Genomic DNA, 24628 nt, shown 5'->3' on the forward strand with positions numbered 1-24628 from the left:
AACCTGGTGGGAAGAGGTGGGTCACTGGGGGTGTGGCCTTGAAGTATATCTCCTTCCTACTCCCTTGATCCTGCTCTGCTTCCTGCCTGCCTGCCACAGACTGTTTCTCCTCTGCGATGCCCTCTGCCGTGTCCCCCTGCTTTGGAGCCAGCCAACTATGAACTGAGACCTCTGTAAACTGTGAGCAAAATAACTTATATTTGTCGAGTATTTAGTCCTGGCAAGAAAGTAACTAACACATCCACAAACATTTATCATTTCTTTTTGGTCAAAACATTCCAAATTCTTTCTTCTAGCTTTTAAAAATATACAGTCATCATTATCTGTAGTCACCATTCTGTGCAATAAAATGCTAGGACTTATTTTTTTGACTTAACTTTTTATTGGTACATATTTGTCATACATATTGATCACATTCATCATAGGGAATTTGTCCCTGTAAATATTATATCTTAATTTTTCTTTTTTCCCATTTCCCTCCTCTCCCTTCAACCCTTCTTCCCTTCCCCATTTATACAAGCCTTATTTCCACTTTTTTCCTTCCATTCTCTCCCCACCACGTCTCTTCTTCCACTTCCCATTCGAACATGTTCTTCCTGCTTCCCAAAATCTGTCCTCCATTATATTCCCATTTACCCTTTGGGTTCTCACACAAGAGAAACAATGCAATATTTAAACTTGTGTGTCTAATTCATTTCACTTAAGATTATGGTCTCAAGGTGCATCCATTTTCCTGCAAATGATTCGAGTTCTTTCTTTACGCCAGAGTAGTACTCCATTGTATGTAAATGCCACATTTTCTTTTTCCATTCATCTTCTGATGGGCATATGGGCTGTTTCCAAGATTTAGCTATTATAAATTGTGCTGCTATAAACATGGATGTGCATCTATCACTGTGGTATGATGCTTTTAAATCTTTTAGGAAGATATCTTGAAGGGAAACAGCTTAGTCAAATGGAATCTCTAGTTTTAGTTTTTTGGCACATGGCTGTAATCCCAGCACTTGGGAGGCTGAGGCAGGAGGATTGCTGTGAGTTTGAGGTCAATCTGGGCTACATAATAAAGTCAAGGCCAGTCTGAACTACATAGTGAGACCCTGTCTCAAAACATAATAATTAATTAATTTTCTTTTTTTTTTGCTTAAATTCTTTTATTGGTACATTTTAGGTATACAATACGTTTACATTTATCATTGGGTGCTTGTACCTGTACATGATGCATCTTAGTTCTTATTTTTCCCCATCCCCTGTGCACCCTTCACCCCTCTACCCTTCCCTATTTACATAGATTTCGTTTCCATTTTTTTCTTTTCTCATAATTTTTCCTTCCCATTCTTCCCTTTCCCCATCTCCTCCCACCACCCCTACCCCTTTGGACCTTTTCCTATTTCAAAGTATCAATTATTGTTATTAATCCTTTTAATCCTTATTTACACTCTGTTTCTCACACTAGAGAAACTGTTCGGTATTTACACATGTGTGTCTTATTTATTTCACTTAAGGATATGGCCTCAATATGCATCCATTTAGCTATAAATGACTCTAGTTTCTCGTTCTTTATGGCTGAGCAGTACTCCAATTTATAAAAAAACCACATGTTCTTTATCCAGTTTCCAGCTGATGGGCACTTGGGCTGCTTCTAAGCTTTAACTATTACAAACTGTGCAGCTATGAACATGGGTGCACATATATCGCTGTGGCATGATTCTATGAATTCTTTGGAGAAGATCCCCAGCAGGGAAATAGCTGGGTTGAATGGGACTTCCAGCCCTAGTTCTTTCAGGAATCTCCATACTGATTTCCACAGTGGTTGCACCAGTCTACACTCCCACCAGCAACAGAGAAGGGTTCCTTTTCCCCCCACAGCCTCCCCAGCATTTGTTATTGGTTTATTTCTTGTTGATAGCAGCTGATACTTTGGTCTTCTGCTCCTTGATTTTCTTTATTCATATACATCATTTTCATCTTCTAATTTTTTTATTTTTTGGCCTTCATAGTAAAGATATAAATGCTTACAACAGTGAACATTCTGAATTTGTCTGTGTAGCTAATCTTACTAGATAATTTTATCCCTTCTGATGTTTTCTTCTTAACTTGTTAGTATCTCTTTCTTTCAGTGGAAAACCTCCCTGTGTCATTTTCTATGGAATGGGTCTTTGGGTTGTGAATTCAGTTTGCTTTGTCTAGAGATGTCTAGCTGTCCTCTAAGTGAGTCTCACTGGGTGCAGTATTCTTAGTTGGTAGGTGTTTTCCTGCAGCACTTGGTAATCTCATCCCACTCCTTCCTGGCCAGTTAGGTGTTGTTTCATTTTTCTTGGAGCTTTGAGAATTTGAAGGTGAAAGACAAAAGCAGATTCTTAAAGCCCCAAGAAAAAAAGAGTTGAATCTGAGTGGTGATTTTGACCTTCCTGTGCCCAGATATCTGTATCCTTCTCTAGGTTTGGGACGTTTTTGCTTATTAAGTCTTTGTATAACATTTCCACTCCTTTGGGATTCTCAGGCCCCTCTTAAACCCCAATAACCTGAGCGTTTGCTCTTTTAATGCTGTTCTTGAGTTGCCATATGCTTTCTTTGTTCCTCTTCATTCTGAGCCCAAAGCCCACTGAGATAAGCGCAGCACAGAGCAGGACACAGGCTGATGCTGCTATGGTACACCTGCCACTGCAGTGGGCTTATGGCTTGAGGCCCCTGCCCCCAGCCACATGTGCTGGTAGCCAGAGAAGTCCAGCTGACACTTGGGATTGGAGAAGGCTGGAGGCTTCAGCCACAGACTGGTCTGGAGACAGAGGCTGTTAGGATCCACCCAGTGTTAGGTTTCACCAGCCTAGCACTGAGTTCCACGGCAAGTCCTGTGCTCATTACCTTGTCGGACCCACGGTGGACAGCCTTGCTTCATGCTGCGCAGGCTGAGGTCGGGGAGCCAGTCCCTGGGCTCCAAGCCTGGCTGCCCGTGAGTGGCACAGGCACAGGGACTCTCGAAGTCTTGGGGGTTTGCCCCAGCCAGTGCCAACACCACCGGTGACGTGGTTCCTCCTCAGTCACCACTGTGCTCTCAGGTCACTCTCAGATCAATCCTTCCAGATGGAACAAAACACGACACCAGCTAGACAAGTTCACGAAGGGGCTACTGAGTCTCATTTCTCCTTGTCTTTCCAACACTGGGCATTGGACCCTGAATAAACACCCATGGGTCCACACACATCTGTCAGGTATGTGAGTGGACAGGTGGTGAGAGGGTGGATGAGCTTATGTGTAGATGTGTGGGTGGCTGGAAAAATAGTGTGACAGGCATAGGAACTTGCGTGGGTAGGTGTCTTAGTCTGCTTCTGCTGCGATAACAGGAAAACACAGCCTGGGTAGGCGCATAAGCGACGGAACTTTACTTGGTGCTCGGTTCTGGAGGCTGGGAAGTCCAAGGGCATGGTGCTGACAACTGGCACAGGCTTAAATAACGCGGCAGAAGGACAAGTGGGCATGTTCAAGGCAGAGAAAGAGTGGACGCTAAACTTATCCTCTCATTGGGGACCTAATCCAGCCGTAACAGCCTTGATCTATCCATGAGGAGAGAGCTTTCCTGGCCTAATTACCTCTGAAGAGCCACACCTCAATACACAATGGCAATTAAGTTTCAAAGTGAGTTTTGAAGGGGGCATTCAAACTGTAGCAGTGAGTGAACAGTGGTTGGGTGGGTGAAAGGGAACAGGCACAGAGGCCAAGGGAATGGAGCAAGTTCTCAGCCCAGGTCATCCTGAGGCCTGCTCAGTAGCAACAGAAATCAGAATGCTGCTCGGAACAAGGCAGACTCTGCCCTTCAAAGAGGCAAACTAACTTGCATTGGTGTAAATATAGAATAAAATAAAGATTTGTTTAGCTTGAATAAAAGGCTAAAGAAACCTGGGTATGGTGCACATGGCTGTAATCCCAGCACTTGGGAGGCTGGGACAGGAGGACCACAAATTCAAGTTCCGCCTCAGCGAACTAGCAAGACTCCGTCCCAAAGTAAAAAACAAAAAGAAATGGAGATGTAATTTAGTGGTGGAGCACCCTTGGATTCCATCTCGGGTACAAAAAAGGAGGTTAAAGAAAATAAAGGCATCAAGGAATATAACAAAACTAAGGAACAGAAACAAGTGTGCCTGGTGGATGAAGACAACACAGAGGCAGCAGAGGGATGAGAAGGAGCAAGCACAGCTGTCTCACACATGCTGACAAAAGCCTTGTTTCTGCTCAAACCCCCATGCATGGAAAGTGATTCAGTGGAATAAGCCAGGCGTGGTGGGACTTACCTATGATCCCAGCTGTCTGGGAGGCTGAGGCAGGAAGGCTGACAGTTCTAAACCAGTCTGAGCAACTCAGTAAGGCCCTGTCTCAAAACAAAAAATAAAAGAGGGCTGGGACACAGCTCAGTGCAAAGGCCTTGGGTTCAATCCAATACCACAAAAAAAGAAAAATATAGTATTTATTTTGCACTTAATTTCAGAGAAAAGAGCCAGGGGAGAAAAGGGAAAGGGAAGACATGTCACTGGGAAACCGGGAGAGGAAGAAGAGAAAAGACAATGGGAAGGAGGTGCCCAAGAAGGGGGATCTGGAGTGCTGGAGATAGGCCTTCTCCCAGCCTGGGCTCCCCGCCGCTTAAAGGCTCCGTGGTGCATTGCCCAGTTCCCGGATTCACTCACAGTCCAAGGAAGTGAGCAGGCACCTCTGGGCTGAGTCCTAAACTATAGAAAGTCAGCCTGATATTGGGCAATTTAACATGACATTTCATCATCAATATCCTCATCTCAAAACAGGAAAATAATATCCACCTCACTGGGCAGTTGTGAAAGATTTAATGAGACTGGATTGGCCTTGAAGGGGTTTGGAGAATTCCACCCCCAAATATTTCATTTTGCCATACTGATTATTTTAAGCTACTGCTGATGGAGCAACAAGACATGCAGGAAGTACTCTCTGACCTCCTCCCCTCTGCCTGAAGCAAGACAAAATCTCCCAGGTGAAAGGTGTTCTCCTTCCACCAGGAAGAAGAGAACATTCTATTACCAGAAATAGGAGGCCAACACTGAGATGAATCTGTACAAAGAAAACATTACTAAAATACAGCTTTTATCTTCCATTAGTGAACTTTATTTACTTCCTAATCCCATAATTTGCTGCCACTAGCTCAAGCCCTTTTGCCACACCACAGTCTTCATTCATTCATTCATTCATTCATTAACAAGTATCAATTGAGATCCTACTTTAAATTAGGCACTGCACAAGCAGTATAGATACCTTAAGGAACAAAAACAGACAATCCCAGCCTTCAGGGGTTTGAAACAGCATCCAGGTCAAGGAAACGAATGAACTAGGACTTCTTTTTCAGGTAGGGATATGGCCTATAAAGAAAGCAGCACATGGTTCTCAGTCACCCCACCCTGTGACTTTGCCTGATCTCATCTGATCTTAGAAGTTGAGTCAGGCCCAGTTACTACCTGGATGGGAGAAAATGACGGAGGAGGGCGAGTGGGCTTTTTGGAATAGTAGTCATCATAGGTCTGGTTTTCCAGGTCTAGAATCAGAGATAGGAATTTGAGGGCTGGCAATTTACTAAAGGAAGCTCCTGGGGGGGGGGGAAATCAAAGAAGTGCAGAGAGGGACAGAAGCTTAGTGACAATAAGATCTTCACTGGAATCCAAATCCACCTGGCTGCAGGGAAAGCTGTGGAGCATGAATCCCACCACGGAGTGGGCCCTGCTTTGAGGCCAAACTGAAAGAGGGGCATTCCTGAGAGAGTAAGGCTGGGTCGTCACACTCAGCTTCTGTGTCTTGGCCTTGGCTTCGTGGCAGAAGTGTTCTCAGTAGCCAAGTGCATCCCTGACTGAACTTGGCCCCCAGCTTCTGAGAGGCCTGGTGCTTTAATAACTGCCAGTGGGGACTGGGAGGCAGTGAAGGGAGCAGCTTCAGCGACTGTTCTTCAAAGTCTCTGCCAAAATGGGGTACTCACAGAGGGTGTGGAAAGGAAACTACTATGTTTATTTATCACAGTAGCAGACTGACCCGAGGATCATGGAAATAAACAAAGACCAGCCAAACAAGAACAGCCAAGAGCTACGCTCAAAGCTCATTACAGCAGATAAGCTGGACATCATCACTGCAGAGGCTCAAGCAGGCGGAGGAGTAGGAAGGCTTCATAGGACAGAAAAGGGAAAGCTTTGCTACGCCCTGCCTGGAAGCTGCTGGCGTGGAGAGGCTGTCAGCAAGCCGGCTGGAAGCAGCCATCCTGTGAGACAGAGCAAATGTGTGGACCTGACGTTCTCTGTTTGGCTATAACAGAAATTAAGGAGGCTTATCATTATTAATTGAGCCCTGCCTGGACATGGGACTGATTAAAAAATTAAAATTATGAGGTTTCTTTTGCTAGGTGCTAAAGATAATGATCTGACTTCCGGCTTCCTGGGTGGGTTATTGGTTGTTGCAGATTCTGGGCTAGCGGCCTACTTTTATATAAAGTGGCCTGGCCATTTTCCTTTGTATATTCAGGCTCTTGGCATCTAGAAAATGTGAAGCAGCTTGGCTGAATATCACATGGTCCCAAAGAAAGGTGTCAGGGTTTAGGGAAACAGAGTTTTGAGAGCTCTGTCTCCTGGTGGAAGGCTCCAGAAGAGCAGGGTTCATTCCTTCATTTGCTCAGCGTCTGCATTCAGCAATTGTTCATCACAGGTTCCAGGAGTAACAAGTCCTGTCCCTGGGGGATGGCCGGGCTCCAGGGAAAGAAACACAGCTTACTGTGGCAGCTTGTGTCAGACTGAACTTCTCTCAAATGGAGAATCAGGAGGATCTGGAGGAAGTAACATTTAAGCAAGGGCAAGAGTCAGGTGATGGAAAAAAGAAGTGAGTTCAGGAAGAAGGTAAGAAGGTGGGCAGAAGTAGAGAGGTGAGAGGGAATGTGGGGAGGGACACAGGTGCACTGGACATGTCCAGACAGCCTGTTTGTCAGCCCGGCGTCCCCGTGTGATCATTAACCACAGCACCTTTCTCTTTCAAAATAATGGTTTATCACGTTTGGTGCCTTTGCAAAACACGAACTTCAGGGGGAGGAGCAGGGTCAGAGGGTGAGCTGCAGAGTTGGTCAGGGCCTCAAAGGTCACCTTGAATACATCTGACCCTGGCCTCAGAGGCCAGAATGCTATTTGGAGTGGGGGAACTGTGGTGGACAGAGCCACACCCTGCCTAACCGGTGCATTCTGTCTAGTGTAGCTCCAGTGCCAAACATTGTAGTTTTTCAAGAGCAGCCATAAATCTGGATTTCTTTTGGAAATCTTATAACTTGAAAATGTCAGCAACTAATCAAAAACAGACCAAAAAAGACCATATGGGCCAAATAAAATATGATGGCTGGATTTGGCCCAAGGTCTGCCAGCTTGAAATCTTCTAAGCTGGAAGTGGTTAAGAGTTAGGATTTTCCAAAAGCAAAGTTGTGTGATTTCCCCTGGAGAAGGGAAATCCATAGCATCATGACACACATCACTTTTCTACCACCTTTCTTTTGAGTCTGCAGGGGAGACAGCACAGTTAATTCTCCATCAGGTCATCCTGCCACTACTGCGGCAGAGCCGAGCAGCTCAGTGCTACAGGCAAGCGTCACAGCTCAGGGTCACACAACGCTGGAGCACACAGAGCGTCCTGGGGAGGCCAAGCTACAGAGCTCACTGTGCCATCTCTGTTGGTGACACAGCTAGTGGTTGTCTCCGCGCCCCCCCGCCCCAGCTCATTTCCCCCTCCTAGTGAGTATTTCACCGGGCCATCTCTTAAATAAACTTCTTCCACTCAAATCCTTTTCTTGAATCTGCTTCTGGGGGAATCTCAAACTTCTAAAAATATGCTGTATAAATTATCCTTAACACGTATGCAAAGCCAACATATATCCAATTTATTTATTTAGCATTGTTTTAACAGCAAGAGGTTGAAAATAATATATCCAAAGAAGACTGGCTAAATATATAATGACACACTCGTGCACTAGAATACTATACACCTGTGTAAAAGAGAAAAAGTAATTTGTGTCCTGACATGAAAAGTTCTGTGCAGTACTAATGAAAAAAGCAAGATTCGGGACACTATAAAGTATGCTATCATTGTGTTAAAAAAAAAGTCTCTGTGTATATGTGTGCGAAGGAGACCCAAAAACACACAGCTTGACTGCCCTTACAGAGGGTATTTTGAGAGCTGGGAAGAGACTTTTCGCCATACACCCTGAATGTCTTTTGGTTTTTGCACAATGGACAGGTTTATAAAAGTAAAAGATGACTAGGGACGGGAGGGTCGCGATTCCTCCTTGGGATCTTCACCGGCCAACAGCCTCTGGGGTGGGCTGGGTTTCCACAGGCTCCGCCTCTCCAGGTCCCCCCCTCCCTGGCGCACAGGCTCCGCAGGCTGCGCACTGCGCCTGCGCCTGCGGCGGCCTCACTTCCTCCGCGGAGACGGCGCTTCCGGTCGGAGAGGGTGCTTCTGTCTCCTTCCTGCTCACCTGGAAGGGCACCCTCGCCTCTCCCGGCGAAAGCCCGGCAGCATCTTCGCCCCCCGCACACACACACACACACAGGGGTCCAAGAGATTGTGCTAAGGCACTTTGCCCATATGCAAGGGACACCAGAGTCACACACGGAGCCACACACACACGGAAACTCAGGCAGGCCTTTCCTGCGCGCCCTCCTGCGAGACACGTCTGCCCAACAGCCCAGGGACCCGCTCGTTGCTCTGACTGAAGTCCTGCTCGCTGTCAAGGCCACTCTGAGGAGAAGGGTTGTTACTGGGCTGGAGCCACCTGCGGACCAGCTTCGCTTATCATGTCCTTGTATTGCCGTTTGAAGAAGCCAAGCTGTTGGGGCAGAGACAGAGATGTAAGGGACACAGTCGAGGAGCAGCTGAAAGTCGCAGACCAGGAGGGGAACTGAAGGGCCCCAAAGAGCAGACACTAACGAGGCACAGTGTGGAAGGGAGGGAAACAGCACCAACATTGGGACCAGGAAGGTAATATTAAAATACAACAAGAAGAATATCTCCTCTCCTGCTGGGGATGGTGGCATATCCCTGTAATTCCAGCACTCAGGAGGCTGAGGCAGGAGAATCGCAAGAGTTCATAGCTGTACTGTATAGCGAGAGCCTCCCCACGCAAACGAAAAAAGTCTCCTTGTGGGGCTTCACCTAGGGGCCATTCTAGTGGCTGCACACATATTAACCCCATTTCCTTCCCAAAGTGGGTACTGGTGTTACTGAAGAAACTGAGGCAGTGAGAGGCTCCGACTTGCCTAAGGCGCAGTGCTGGTAGCATTAGGGGGAGCTGAACCCACTGAGGGACCTGCTGCCTGAGAAAGAGGGAAGGGCAGGGAGAGGCCAACCGGGGGCACCTTGTACAGCGCGGCAGTAATGAGGGCCAGGAGCACCAGCCCTCCGATGGAGCTGCCCACAATGAGCGGGACAGGGCTGGGAACGTCATGTAGCTCCACCTTGGTCTCCGTCTGGGGGAGGAAGAGGAGAAAAGGCGCGCATAAGGAGAAAGACCCCGGGTTCTGGGGCTTTCGCCAGTCGGGCTGCACCCCTGACCCCAAAGCTGCCCCCTTCCCTGCGTCCCCAAAACCCAGGCCTCTTTCTTCCTCCCCACCTGCTTCTCTCCTCCCTCCCAGCTCCACCCATGATCTTCTCAGGCCCAGCTCCTCCTCCACCCGGCAGCAGGCTCTGTGCCTGAGACAGCTACCTGGGACCTCACAAACATCCCCTGGCCCGGGAGCACGGCAAACGTAGAGTCGTTAAACAAGATCTCTGCTGTGCTCACAACCAGGAGGCGGCTCCTCGAGGTCTGTGGACGAGAGCAGAGTAGGGGCCAGGCGGGGCCTGGAGAAGCACAGCAGTGCCGGCCCCACAGGCCTCAAGACCTCACGGACCTTGCTGTACCAGCCGAATGAGAGGTTGCCACGGAGAGTGGCATTGAATTCTTCTCCAACACTGAGGTACGGGACATCACACTTGATTCTCCGGCAGACAGCAATGGAGCAGTTCTGGGGGAGAAAGGAGGAAGAGCGTGCAGAAACATCGGCGCTCAGCCCCCTCGGTCGGGAGGCCACATCAGAGTCCGTGAGGGGCTGCAGCGGGTCTGTATGTGGCCCCCCGTTGGAGTCAGGCTGCTTCTCACCAGCACGTGGGTCTTCTTCAACTTAGCCAGGAAGTCAGAGAGAGGAGGTGATCTTTCCTCGGCATTGCAGGCACTCGAGAGGTTCTGAGGAATGAGACACAGTCACCAGGAGAAGGAAATGAGGGTCCCAGACCCATGCTCAGGGTCCAGAGCAGGCTAGGAAGAGGCTCCAAAGTCCAGGGTGGAATCGACATTTCAGGAAAGCTCGGGCCATGGAGGGAGGACTGGGCCACGCCTCGGGCCCAGCTGGACTCACAGGGGAGAAGGTGACCTGGGGCTGGTCCCAAACGGCCTCGTTGTCCAGCATCACGGGCACCCAGAAGACCACGCTGACGGGGAGGCTCCTCTTGCCCAGGTTGCTGAACTGGACCAGGGAAGGGCGGAGGGTCAGGGCTCCGACGGCTCTGCCCCTCCGGCTGCAGGACGTGCTTCTCTGGCCCTGCCGCCTAGCACAGCTGGGGAAGGCCCGTGTCCTGCCCCTTTCCGGAGGCGGGAGAGTGTAGCCATCCAACACACATTTGAAAGCCAGACCAGCGGGCCTTGTGTCCTGGCTTTTCCACTGATTAGCTGCGAGAACTTGGACATGCTTTGTTAACCTCTCCGAGCCCTGCTGTGCCCGTCTGTAAACCAAAGGGTGACAGTGTCTCCTGCGTGGGCGGCAAAGCCGAGATGCGCTCGCTGTGCCTGGGAGTGAAGAGTCCCCGCCTGCGCCCCCCCTCTGCCTTCCTCTGCCGAGCCTGGCACGCAGCAGGCGCCCTGCCCCGGTTTCCCGTCTTTACTTCCTGCTTCGCTTCTCTGCTCCCCACCTGATACTGGTGCTCCATAGCCTGACTGGCCTTCTCCGAGGCTGTGAAGCTGAGGTATTTGGTCGAGGCCTCACCACTGAAGGGAGAAAGGGACAGGTGACAGGAGACCAGGGTGTCACGGGCGGGGCTCTCGGGCTGCGTGTGAGGGTCCCCAGCTCACAGGGGTGTGCGGGGTGAGGCAGGTGGGACACAGTGTGTGCCAGTCTGACCACGCATGCCCACGCACAGGCACACAGATATGCACACACACGCACACAAACATGCAGCGCAGACCCATACAGAGATACAGAAGTGCAGCAGCTATACGTGCAGCTCAGTCTGGGGCCAGCACCTGGAGACTATCAAGAAGACAGCGTATTTCACAGGCAGCTCCAGCTGGAATTCAGTCTTGTTAGTCCTGGGTGTGTTGTTCTCACTGAAAGGAAAGAGAGATCTTAGCGAGTGCTTGGGAACTGGGAACCAGCTTTTCCTTCTTCTCCCTCTCCATCACCCACTACTTCCAGTCCGTCACCGAGCCCTGTTCTCTCCAGATCCTAGACCACACTGTTCCCTAACTCCTCACCCCTACATGGCCCAGATCCAGCTCCGCTCGTTGCGACAGCTACAGCAACCTTCCACCTGGTTCTCTGACTTCGAAGCTGCTCCATCCCAATTCCCAGCTGTAATGGTTTAGATCTGATGTCCCCACATAGCCTGAAGTTCAGAGGTGGGCTCATGGAAGCTGGCTGTGCTCAGGAGCTGACTGTTCAGTGAGGAGGCGGGGCCTGGGTGGAGGTGGTCGCTGGGGGCGTGGCCTGGAAGGGTGCCTTCCCCCCTCCCCTGTTCTCTGTCTGTTTCCTGACTGCTGGGTGTGAGCAGCTTTGCCCCGCGGCAGGCCCTTCCACCACACCGTTTCTGCATCTGCGTCTTCCAACCGTGGACTGAAACTGTGAGCCAAAATAAACCAGTATCGTGTTCCAGAAACAAGACAGTCACTAAGACACCACCCCTGGACAGTGACCTTTCTAACATGCAAATATAATCATGCCACTCCTGTAGGCTAAACTGCAGCTTCCTTGAAACTGCTCATCCGTCACTTTGCGACCGGGCCCATATCTAACCACGACCTACAATGCCACTCCTGTAGGCTAAACTGCAGCTTCCTTGAAACTGCTCATCCGTCACTTTGCGACCGGGCCCATATCTAACCACGACCTACACCGATCCTGCACCGTGCGCTTGGCCACTCTTAAACGCACCCTCACCTTTCCAGGCTCCAGGCTTCACCTGGTATGCCCTTCCTTCTTTCAGTCTTCACATATTTTCTTCAGAAATATTTCCTGAGAACAAAGCTCCCAAGAACACTGGACAGCCCTGCCATTTAATCACTCATTTGTTTGTTTGTTTTTTGAGGCAAGGTCTTACTATGTAGTTCAGGCTGGCCTCGAACTCACAGCAATCCTCCTGCCTCAGCCTCCCAAGTGCTGGGATTTCATGTGTGCACCACCTTCCCTGGCCGAATCACTCATTTCCTACTGTAGGATAATCACCAGTTTTCTTATCTGCCTGTGCCACTAAATCATACTCTCTGTGAGGACAAGAACCACTGCTGCCTTAACCACCACTGTCCATTCCCTGGCACCTGGTGTGTGTTCATCTCTGTTTGTTGAATGAATGAATGATCTGAACAGAATATCAGTAGTGAGAAAAGTTCAGCCTGGAAAAGGGCCCCAAAAGTGAGGAACAAGGGTACCTGGTCACATTAGCCTTGAGGAGTAGTTTGTTTCCAAGGGAAGCACCAAACTCCACATCAAATGTGACATCAAAGGTGACCTGAATTGGAGAAAGGAGACATGGTGATAAGATCAGGAGAGAAAAAGCAGCACACACATCCATCAGCTGATGAACAGGTAAATAAAATCCCACCCATCCATACCATAGGCTATCCAGCAATGCAGGAAATGAAGTACTTATCAGTGAAAGTTCCTTGAAAATACACTAATCAGAAGAAGCCAGTCACAAAGGACCACACACTGCACACTGTGTGTTCCTATTTATACAAAATATCCAGAATATGAAATCTACAGAGGCAAAGTAAATCAGTAGTCGTCAGAGGCTGGGGAGATGGGAGTTGGCGGCCAGTAGCAAGACCTCTAATGTTCATCACTCTGAATGCACTGAAAGCCACTGACTTGTACATTTTTTTTTTTTTTGGTACCGGGGATCGAACTTGGGACCTTGCGCTTGCGCGGCAGGTGCCAGAACCACTGGGCTAAATCCCTGGCCCTGGTATCTCTTGAGCTATATCTCAGTAAAGCTATTTTGTAAGAAAAAAGGGGAGCCTCTACTTTTAAGAAAAGAACAAGGAGGAAAGGGCAAAAGAGGAAGAGAGGAGAAGGAAGAGGAGAATTCCAGAAGAAGACAAAAGAGAAAAGAAGGTGAAAAGCTAGTGGCTCTGACCTCGGAGTTGTCTGGAAAGATGGGATGGTTTATGCTGCAGCTGGTGCTCTTCAAAGCCCCAGGTCCTTCGGTGGAGGAGCCGGACAAACAGGACACGTCCCAGGATTGCTGTGAGCGCCGGTTCTGGGAGGCAAATGTAGTGCTGCCAAGCCCAGCCACGGAGAAAAGGGAAGCAAGGGCAGACAGGCCTGAGAAGGGTCTGGCTACCTGGACCACTGACGCTTTCCGGTAGGACACGCCCAGTGGGTGGTAGAGGGCGACCTGCGTCCTGTAGGAGTCCTCGCCCTGGTTCCTCACAGTCAGCGTCACACTGAGTCCCCTGGGGTCGCCCACCACCAAGGTATGCAGGCTGTGGGGGCAACAAGACAGCAAGAGTGAGTTGCCAGTCTGCCCTGGGCCAAGTCTGTCTTGTGCAGGCACTTGGAGAGGCAGGAGACGGACGGACAGCCACTGAGGACCTTGCAGCACACGGTGCCTCTGAAGAAACTACTCTGTGCTGGTTTCCTTGGGGCCAGGAGAACCGAGCACCACACCACGGAGCAGGTCGGAAGACAGTGATGAGGGAGAGAAACTCACTTCCTGAAACTGAAGGTGACGCTGAGGTCATCCTGGCAAATGCTGTCATTGCCACAATTCTTTTCAAAGGGAAACTGAAAATTAAGAATATGATTTAAAAGGAGATGATGAAATGAAACAATAAAATAAAATATTGAAATCAAACAAGCTTCAACAATCAGCCTCTTGTCTTTTCCATGCCCTGGAAGGGGCCCAACTCCAGGACTCACCAAGGCTGTGAAAAACTTCTGGGCATCTTCAGCCAGAATGGGGCGAAGGTTCCCAAAAGAGGGCACGGGTGTCCCCACCAGAGTGTAGTTGAGGCGCAGGACAATGGGGCTCACTGAGTCCTTCACACATTTCTGAGGGAGAGTGGGTGTTAGGGGACCTGCTCTTCTCTGCCTCCCACCCCACCTCATTCTTGACCCAGGGGCCTGGCCACTGGCCTGCTCACCGGTAACAGCAGTGTCAGGGTCTCACACTTCCTTGTCAGCCCCAAGGTCTGCCTCTGTCTGTGTGCACTGTTCTTGGTCTCGTCAAAGATGGCACGGGGATGTGAGCGGCCAGAGTCCAGGCCCAGGGCATAAGACATGACAGCCTGCACATCTCCTGAAGGGACAGGGCAGCGTGGTGAGGAGCCTGGGCTGTGTGGCCACACAGGACTTGACGGCCTCAGCCCTCTGCACCCAGCTGCGTGATTCGGGACATCTTACCCGAGCGCTCAGCATCTCAAGTCCTTATTTTCAAGGTGAAGATTTTTTCTTTTTAGTGAAGATAATTTATGTCTTTCAAAAATGCACAATAGACGTTGGGAAATGGGAAAGAAATGTTCAAATGAGAAGAAGAATGAGGGAGGGGGAAGGGAGAAGAAAAGGAAGGGCAAGAAAGAAAGAAAATCAAACGAGAAAGTGGAAACAAAGCTTTTGTACATAAGGGAGGGGGAAGCGAGAACAAAAGAAGAAGCAAGATATGTCATGCACTGGTACAGGTTCCCTATCATGAATGCTATCATTACGTATATCTAAAATGTGCCAATAAGCATTTTGCTAAAAAATAATAAAGCATGTGCAATAAACCAAAAAGAAAATCATGCTTTTCCAGTGATGAAAACTAGTGTCCATAAAGTAAGTGTTTAAAATGGTAGTTACAGGCACACAGGGAGTGGGGAAAAAGAAAGAACCGAGATCCATCATGTATGGGTCCAAGCACCCAATGGTAAATGTAAACATTGTATACCTAAAATGTACCAATAAAAGAATTTAAGCAAAATAAATAAATAAATAAAATGGTAGTTACTCGGTTATATACTAGAAAATTAATTGTATTTTTACTGTAATATACTTCTGTATGGTTTCCTTTTTATTTATCCTGTTTTGATTTTGTAAAGAATTTTTTTTTCCAGTACCAGGGATTGAACTCGGGACCTTGTGTTTGCGAGGCAGGCAGCAGAACCACTGAGCTAAATCCCCGGCCCTTTGTAAAGAATTTTAATGTCTTTCATCAGTTTTGGAAAACTCCTAACCACTATTTGTTGCTTCATCCTCATTCATTCTCCCTACCCTTTATCCTTTTTTTTTCTCTGTATGTGTTAATCTGGATACTTTCAGTGAATTTATCTTCCAGTTCAAGCATTCTCTGCTGTAAATTTATTGAATTTTTAATTCCAGTCATTATATTTTTCATTATTAGAATTTCCATTTGACTTTATTTTATGATTTCTAGGTCTTCACTCAAGTTCTCCATCCTTTCCATTTTTTCTTTGAATATATTAATTGTATTTTTTATTAATTGTATTTTTTTTAAATTCCTATCTGATCACTCTAATTTCAAAATCATTCATGAGTCTATTTCTATTGCCTATTGTTTCTCTTGGTTATTAGTCAGGAATACCAAAGTCTTTACCAAGGACCCTCTTAAATTTCTGACTCCTCACCACTGGAATGCCACTTAATCCTCTGCTCAGATTCTTAGCTTTCCAGGAGTTATTTTCTACTGGATTTCCTGAGTAGTTGACCTGGACCTTCATAGCTTAAGAGTCAATCAATGATTTGAGAAGATTTTCAGTGTACATTTGAGGGTACCTTTTCTGCTATTCCTTACTCTCCAACACTTTTTATTTTGTTCTGTTGTTTGTTTTTAGACAAGGTTTCACTATATGGTTCAAGCTGGCCTTAAACTTTACTATGTAGCCCAGGCTGGCCTTGAACTTGCAACAATCCTCCTGCCTCAAGCTTCTCAAGTGCTGAGACTACCAGTGTGCAACACCACACCCAGCTCTCTCCAAAACTTTGCTCTGAATTTGTAGCCATTTTCCCTGTCCCACTATCTAACAGCTATCCTCTCGTCCCAGTAACACTGCTACTAGATTTTTTTTCTCCTCTATTTTCTCTAGTACTATCATCAGTATTCTTCCACCTCAAGCATGATTCTACTCTTTGAGAATTAGAGCAAAGGAAGAATTCAGATCACTCTTGATAAAATGCACATCTGAATACTTTATAAATTTGTTTAGCTTCATCAATTCAATCTCCCAAAATGAATTCTCTCTCTACTTAAAAAAATATGAATCTAATTTTTCACAGGTATGGGACCCCTGGTTCTCTGGAGAACTGAGAGAGTAAGAAAGTGCCATTTGCTCATGTCTCTGCTGAGGTTTGCTGCGCTTCCCCACCCAGTAGGGGAGCAGCCTTCTCACTCCAGCCAAACTTGGGAGAAGGCTGTCGAGCCAACCAGAATTTTCCTTTAGATTTGTAGAAGCCTGGGAGACTGGGTAAGGCACCACTGAATGTCCCCAGTCATTTAACCCTTTGAATCTTATCTCCCAAGCCTCACCTTCTCTTAGCCGATCCCGCGTGCTCTTTCGGACACGGAGGCAGACTCTGACCATCCCAGCAATCTTGTTTCCCACTGCCTGCTCCTGACACTCAAACACATTCCTTGCCACTTCGCTGGGTGTGAAATCCATGGTTGCTTCCACTCTCAGCAATGGCTGGGACCTGCAGGGACACCCGAGGACCATCCCAAACTTCAGGCAGCAAAGACGCTCCTTTGGGAAAAACAGCTAGTGTGCTCCTAAAGGAATTCTCACCTGAGCAGAAGTAAGTGTCCCTGGGCCCCCACAGCCAGATCTGTCAGTCCGTCCATTGTGAGGTCCTGGCCCCCACTCAGGGACTGCCCGAAATACTGCAGCCTCGGGGAGAGCTGGGCGCCTGCGATGCGCTGAGAGCAGCAAAGAGGAGGAGAGAAAAGGACAAGGAAAGGACAGGATTGTGTGGCGGAGTCACACAGGGTGGCCTGCGTAGACGTTCTCTGGGCTCCATTCAATTTGTATTCCCACAACTCTTCAAGGAATTAAGGCACCGTAGAACTTACAAAGGGATGGTTTCTCTGTGAACCACCACCTCAAGCTAATACCCACAATTTCCATTAATTATCTAGGTTTCTAGAGAAAACTACAAGTTTTATGGGAAAGTAAAAGTATGCGATTTGCCTCAGCTGTACCCTACTTGCATGGTCGTAATAATGTGGACACTAAGTACTGATCTAACTAAACGTATTGTACAAGCAGAAGTGTGTGGAAGGGAGAGACTGGAGGGGAGCACAGTCCTGGCCCCCAACGCTAAGAAGTTCCCACCAAAGTCAGGACGCAGCAAAACTTTCTTTGTCCATTCATCCATCAGCGACCCCACATCGTGACTCCAGTCAACAGCACCGCGATTAGCAGAGATATGCGCGTGGCCTGAAGTGAGTTCATTTCCTTGGCTCCGAGCCCAGGAGTGAGACTGCTGGATTATGGGGTAGGCTTGCGGTTTGCATTTGAGGAGCTTCCGTACTGCTTTCCACAGTGACTGTCCTGACTTACATCCTCACCGGCAGTGGATGAGAGCTCTCCTTTCTCTGCATCTTCATCAACACTTGTCATTCTTTATCTTTTTGGTAATAGCTATTGTAACTGGGGTAAGATGACATCTCTTTGATATTTTGATTTGCATTCACTGAAAGATCAATGATATTTAACATTTTTTCATATATCTCTTGGCCACTTGTATGTATTTTGACCGATATCTGTACAGATCATTTGTTCATTTTAACTGACAGATACACACACACACACACACACACACACACACACGAGGGACTATTACTCATCCAAAAAAAGCATGAAGGCTGGGGATTTAGCTCAGTGGTTCCGTCGCCTGCCTTGCAAGCACAAGGACCCAAGTTCGATCCCCAGTACCAAAAAAAAAAAAAAAAAAGCATGAAATCCTATCATTTGTAGCAATGTGGATGGAACTGGAGGACATCACATTAAGTAAACAAGCCAGACACAGCAACAAAAATGCCACATGTTGTGAATCCTTTGCAGAACTAAAAAAAAAAAACTGATGTCACAGAAGAGGAGAGTGCAATAGTGGTCGCTAGAAACTGAGGAAGGAGGGCAGAAGACACGGACAGGTTGTAGTGGGTACCAAACTCAGGCTCAGCGAGAGGAATCAGTTCTGGTGTCCTTTAGTGCAGCACAGCAACTACAGGCTACAACGAATGATGAATGTCTGAGGAGCCGGAAATGCTAGTGACTCTCATTTAATCATTACATGTCATGTACGTGTATGCAAGTCTCACAAATATATTTATCTCATAAATATAATACAAATTTTGCACATCAATTAATTTCAAATGATTTCTAAAGAAACTGTGAAAATAATCATGTTATTTGGACACATAGAAAATAATTGAAGGAGCTGAAAGTAGTCCTCAAGAGAGGGGGAAATAAAGCAGAAATCACAGTGTTGTTTCACTGGATAAGCCTTTTAAACCTATTTTGACTTTGCAAATTATGTGCAAGAATAACACTGAAAAATAACAGTAAGTAAAAAAAGTAAGTAAAAAAAGTTTTAAGTGATTTTGCTGCAAATGTAATACCAGTTAACTGTATACTTTAAAATGGTTAAGACAGTAAATTTTATGTCATGTGTATTTTAGTATATTTTTCTTTAGAAAAGTGGTTGTTCGGCCGGGGATTTAGCTCAGTGGTTCCACCATATGCTCCACAAGCGCAAGGACCCAAGTTCGATCCCCAGTACCAAAAAACAAAACAAAAGTGGTTGCTGGAGTGAGGTGTGTAGCTCAGTGGTACAGCATGTGCTTACTACATGCAAGGCCCTGAGTTCAACCCCAGAACCACAAAAAGATAAAAATGTTATTTTTTTCAACTGAAAGGAATGTTGGAGAGGCATGAGATGCTAGAAATGTTTGATATCTTAATCTAGGTGGTGGCCCCACAGAGTGAAGAGGCAACCTATAGAATGGGAAAAGATTTTGCCAGCTACTCCTTAGGTAAAGGACTAACAACTAGAATATATAAGAACTAAAAGCCTGAAGTGAATAGACACTTCTCAGATGAAGTAGTACAAATGGCCAAGAAATACATGAAAAACTGTTGGATATCATTGACTGTTATGGCTGTGTCTCGATGTCCCCCAAAGCCTCATGTGGTCATAGGTAGGGCTTTTCAGAGGTAGCTGGATCTAGGGTGTGTAATGCTGGGATTAAGTCTGTGATGCTGGGAGTAAAGCTGTGTGACTACTAAACCAGTCCACTGACTGGTTTGGCGCAGTTCTGGGTGTGGATAACTGGAAGCCCCACCCTGGGTATGGGTGGCCCCACTCAAAATGCTGGTAGCCTGGAAGAGATAAAAGGGAGCAGTAGGCCGCTGTTGCTGCTTTGCTACTTTGCTGCTCTGCTGCCTTCTGCCTGCCCTGCTATGCCATGGACTGTTTCTCCTCTGCGATGCCCCTCTGCCTTGGAACCAGCCAACTATGGATTGAAACCTCTACAAACTGTGAACCAAAATAAACCTTTCCTACTTTAATTCTGGGTGTCAGATATTTTGTCTCAGCAACAAAAAGACATTGACCATTTGAGAAAAACAAATTAAAACAACACTGAGATTCCATCTCACTCTATAAAGAACAGCTCTCTTCAAGAAATCAAACAATAACAAATGCTGGAAAGGCTGAGGGGGTGTTTCTCCACTGTTGGTGAGAGTGCAAACTGGTACAACCACTATGGAAATCAGTATGGAGAGTCCTCAAAAAGCTAATAATAGACATTCCATTTGACCCAGCTACTCCCCTTCTGGAGTTAAAGATGCCATAGCGCAGTGACACATGCATATTCATGTTTATAGCAGCACAATTCACCATAGTTAAATCTTAGAAGCAGCCTATTTGTCCATCAAAGGGTGAATGAATAAAGAAAATGTGGTGTTTATACACAACAAAAAGTATTACTCTGCCATAAAGCAGGATAAACTGGAGTCATCTGTAGTAAAATGGGTGCATCTTAAGACCATAATGTTAAGTGAACTGAAGCAGATACACAAGCTTGAACATCACATGGTTTCTCTTATATGAGAAATCCAATATATAAATAAAGTGCAAAATAAAAGGCAAGGGAAAAGAGAGAAAGAAAAGTTATTGTAATTCAGGATGGCCAATGTATCTAAAAGTGTACCTCAATTCAGTATAATTGTTCTATGTGTTTTATATGTTTCATTGCCATAGTCTGGCTATTAATCTATGTTTATGATAATTAACTTGATAAAGACTTAAATAATTACATGTATATTACTCTGTTGGGAGGTTGTTTGGCTTGGTTTGGTTTGGTTTGAGACAGGGTCTTGCTACATAGTCCAACCTGAACTTGAACTCACTATGTTGCCCAGATTGGCCTGGAACTCACAGTGATCCTCCCGCCTCAGCCTCCTGAGTGCCAGGATTACAGGCGTGCACCACCACACCCAGCTGAGAATTTTGTTTTGAAATTATGTATAAAGTGGTTTGTGATCCTCCTGCCTCAGCCTCCCAAAGTATTGGGATTACAGGCGTGCACCACCGAGCCCAGCTGTAATGTGGAGGTTTGGAGAACCACAGAGAGTCTGCTTGTCTGAACACTTCAGCCTTCCAGTTTCACTCATAGGAAAAAAGGAAGTGAAAATGGAAGCAGCAGAATCACAAGATTCTTTGACCCATTTCGTATCTGTTTTTTATCCTAAAGTCTGGGTGCAGATGAAATACCCTCCCCTCAGCCCTTCTTTCCTTGGGAGCTGAGGTCCCATGGCATGGAGGGAGGGACCGAGGGCTTTCTCTGCTCATTTCAGACTTGTAAATTTGCACATAAAGCAGGTAACTCTCTTGTAACAAAAATTAAATGAAAACCAATCTTCAAACCCTGCTTACACAGAGAAACGGCAGACACCCACAGAAAGAAGCAGTACTCCAATTAAGAAAAATGCCGGGGATGTAGCTCAGTGGCACCACACCTGCCTTGCAAGCACCAGGTCCTGAGTTCGATCCCTGGTACCAGAAAAAAAAAATAAGAAGAAAAGGAATACATGAGTGATTACATGCATGCCTGTAATCCCAGCACTCTGGGAGGTAGAGCCAGGAAGATCATAAATTCAAGCCCAGCCCTTCTCCAATTTAGTAAGACCATATCTCAAAATAAAAGGTAAAGGGGGCTGAGGATGTAGTTCAGTGCAAAGGCCCTCAGTTCAAGCCCTAGTGGGGAGAAAGAGGAAAAGAGAGAGAGAGACAGAGAGGGAGAGACTGGCTCCTCACTGGCCATGCCCGACAGAAATCCAACTAGCAAGTATTCACAGGCAAGAATACCACCAAGAATATCCTAGAACTCAGGAATGAGACTTAGATGCCCAGATGAACCACAGAACTGAAAAACAAAGCCAAGCTGAAAGGTAAGAGAGCGATTCTGTGACCCCCTGCCCTCCCTCAAGACAGCACTGCACAACACAGAATACCAGGGAGGGGAGTCTACAGCGGCAAAACTGCACTGAGGGCAGATGGTTTCACTTCCCCACCATTCTAAGTCCCTTCACAGGAGGCCCGCTCTGTGTCATCCCACAGGAAACCCTGGGTGTCCCGGCAGAGCTGACCATCTGGAATCAGACGAAAACACAATGGGCAGGCAGGTCACAGTCACAGCTCACAGATGTGTGTGAACCGCCCAGCAGAGGGACCACGCCAGAGAAACTAGTGAGCAGCACCCCCTGCAGGAAACGCAGTCCGTGGGCCTTCCAGGCTGAGATCCCAGGCCAGCCATCCCACACTGCAAGCTTCTCAGTGAGTCTTCTCCAGACCAGGAAGCACCTCCAGGTCAGGGGTCAACGGAGGAACCATCCACCCCTGCTCAACCCCAGCTGCTGGGCAGCTACTTCAGGAACTCTCCGTCCACGGTCACACACATCTACAGGGCAGCCTGTGGCCCTGCCCACCCATGTGGGTAATCCCAGAGACCTCACCTAGCCCGAGCCAGTCATGCAGTTCTGTCCAACTACAGGACCACACAGCCAGGGAGGACAACCGCAACCCTACCTGGTCAAAGGTGGTCACAGTCACCCACCCCACCTGAAGACAAAGCCCACCCAGTGGTCTCTGCAGCCATGGGCACAGCCAGCAGTGCCACCTGACCTCAGAACACGGGAAGCCATCCAGCCCAACTGTCAGGGCTGTGTCCAGCTGTTTCCCCAAAGCCTCAGTCGGTCGTAAGCTGGGGCTGAATCTACAGTATGTGATGCTAGGATTAAAGGCATGTGATTTTAAACCATGTGAATGACTGGCTTGGCACCGCCCCAATCCCGGTAGTGTGGATGGGATAAAGGGGCAGAGAGACACTGGTAAGGTCTCATTTTGCTTTTTGCTGCTTCCACCGCCATGAACTGTTGCCCTTTGCCCCCCTGCCTTGGAGCCAGCTGATATGGACTGAAACCTCTACAAACTGTGTGCTAAATAAACCCTTTCCCCTCTAACTTTGGGTGTTGGGTATCTTGTCTCAGCAAGGAGAGAAAAGTAACTAACACGGAAACCAACTAAATAGTCTGACACCAACATCTGCCTGTCTGAGGACCAGAATTTCAGACTAGATCAGACAGTGCGGGTCTTGGAGGTGGCTGTCTCCTCAAAAGTACAATACTGGACTGCTACACTGTACCAAACATTTGAAGAAAAACTAACACTAATTATTTTCAAACTCTTTGAAAAGAATCAAAGGAGAGAGAATACTTCCAAACTCATTTTACCAGTCTGTCATTACCCTGATACCAAAGCCAGATGAAGAAAGTGAAAATTATAAACCAATATCCATGAAGAAAACACATGCAAAACTCTTCAACAAAATATTAGCAAACTGAATTGAAGTGATTAAAAGAATCACTTACCATAGTCAAGTGGGTTAATCCTTGGGATGCACAGATGGTTGAACTTACACAATCAATAAATGTGACACTTATCAACAAAATGAAGGATAGAAATCATATACTCATCTCAAAAGATGCAGAAAATGAATCTGACAAGATTCAACACCTTGGGCCGGGGACTGAGCTCAGTGGTGCCGCCGCCTGCCTTGCAAGCACAAGGTCCCGAGTTCGATCCCTGGTACCAAAATTCAACACCTTTTCATGATTAAAAAAAAACTCTCAACATATTAGGTATAGAATGAATGCAGCTCAAAATGAAAAAGGCCATCTATGATAAACACATAGCTAACATAATTTTAAATGGTTAATTTTCCTCTTAGATCAGGAAGAAGACAAGGACCACTTCTCTTCAACACAGTACTGGAAGTCCTAGCCAGAGCAGTTAGGAAAGAGAAAGAAATAAAGAGGATTCTCATATGAAAGGGAAAAATAAAACTGCTGTGAATGGGATCTTAGAAAACTTTAAAGTTTCAGCCAGGGGGCGTGGTGGTGCACACCAATGATCCCAGCACTCAGGAGGCTGAAGCAGGAGGATCCTCCATGGAGGCCTGCCTGGGCTACATAGTAAGCTCAAGACTAGCCTGAACTACATAGCAAGACCATCTCAGGAAAAAAAAAAACCCTTAAAGATTCAACTAATTGATAAATGCAGTAAAGTTGGAGATACAAAATCAACATACGAAAAAATCCATAGCATTTCTGTATACTAATAATGAACTACTAGAAATGAAATTATTTTAAATGAACTATTTATTACAAATTAAACAATCCTACTTACAATAGCAACAAAATATTACATTATGAAAATTTCCATTCTACTCAAAATAATCTACAGATCCAATCCAATCCCTCTCAAAATTCCAATGTCACTTTTCACAGAAATAGAAAAATCCTTAAATTCATATGGAGCCGCAAAAGATCCTGAATAGCCAAAACAGTTTTGAAGAAAAAAATCTAAAAGTATCACATTCCTTGATTTTAAACCATTATAAAACAATTGTAATCAAAACAGCATAGCATTGGCATAAAAACAGACAGGTTGACATGAGACAAGATAGAAAGTCCAGAAAGAAACCCATATATTTACAGTCCAGTAACCTTCCTTTCAGCTCTGGGGATAGAACCCATGGCCTGCACAATGAGCCGTGTCCCCAGGCCCCACAGCACATTTTATTTTTAAATTTTGAAACAGAGCCACTAAATTGCCCATACTGGTCTCAAACTTCTGATCTCCTGCCTCAGACGCCCAGGGTGCTGGTTCTAGGCATGTCCCACTATACCTGGCTGATTTTTTTCAATACTAGGGATTGAACCTAGGGGCTCACACAAGCTAGGCAAGTGCCTACCACTGAGCTACATTTCCAATTCCTTTTAATTTTTATTTTG

The 24628-nt window shown here is 46.7% G+C and overlaps 1 protein-coding gene across 4 annotated transcripts in view; it reads right to left on the reverse strand.

The window, feature by feature from the left end:
• Nucleotides 1-7886: 7886 nt before the first annotated feature.
• Nucleotides 7887-24628, reverse strand: part of Itgam (integrin subunit alpha M) — a 51239-nt gene continuing 34497 nt past the window's right edge. For all 4 annotated transcript variants that reach the window (XM_021237492.2, XM_004856244.2, XM_004856245.2 and 1 more), the window contains 16 exons: nt 17057-17187; nt 16801-16964; nt 14423-14577; nt 14199-14330; nt 13990-14063; nt 13621-13762; nt 13414-13536; nt 12707-12786; nt 11306-11389; nt 10975-11050; nt 10425-10532; nt 10169-10252; nt 9921-10034; nt 9734-9835; nt 9387-9497; nt 7887-8857 (listed from right to left, as the gene is read on the reverse strand). In XM_021237492.2, the coding sequence (XP_021093151.1) occupies nt 8786-8857; nt 9387-9497; nt 9734-9835; nt 9921-10034; nt 10169-10252; nt 10425-10532; nt 10975-11050; nt 11306-11389; nt 12707-12786; nt 13414-13536; nt 13621-13762; nt 13990-14063; nt 14199-14330; nt 14423-14577; nt 16801-16964; nt 17057-17187 (1752 nt within the window). In that variant the 3' untranslated portion in view covers nt 7887-8785. The remainder of the gene's footprint in view (nt 8858-9386; nt 9498-9733; nt 9836-9920; nt 10035-10168; nt 10253-10424; nt 10533-10974; nt 11051-11305; nt 11390-12706; nt 12787-13413; nt 13537-13620; nt 13763-13989; nt 14064-14198; nt 14331-14422; nt 14578-16800; nt 16965-17056; nt 17188-24628) is intronic.

The sequence above is a fragment of the Heterocephalus glaber genome, unplaced genomic scaffold (genome assembly GCF_053883595.1).
Source record: "Heterocephalus glaber isolate CG9 unplaced genomic scaffold, H.glaber_assembly_v1.0 deba00000943, whole genome shotgun sequence".
Lineage (NCBI taxonomy): Eukaryota > Metazoa > Chordata > Mammalia > Rodentia > Bathyergidae > Heterocephalus > Heterocephalus glaber.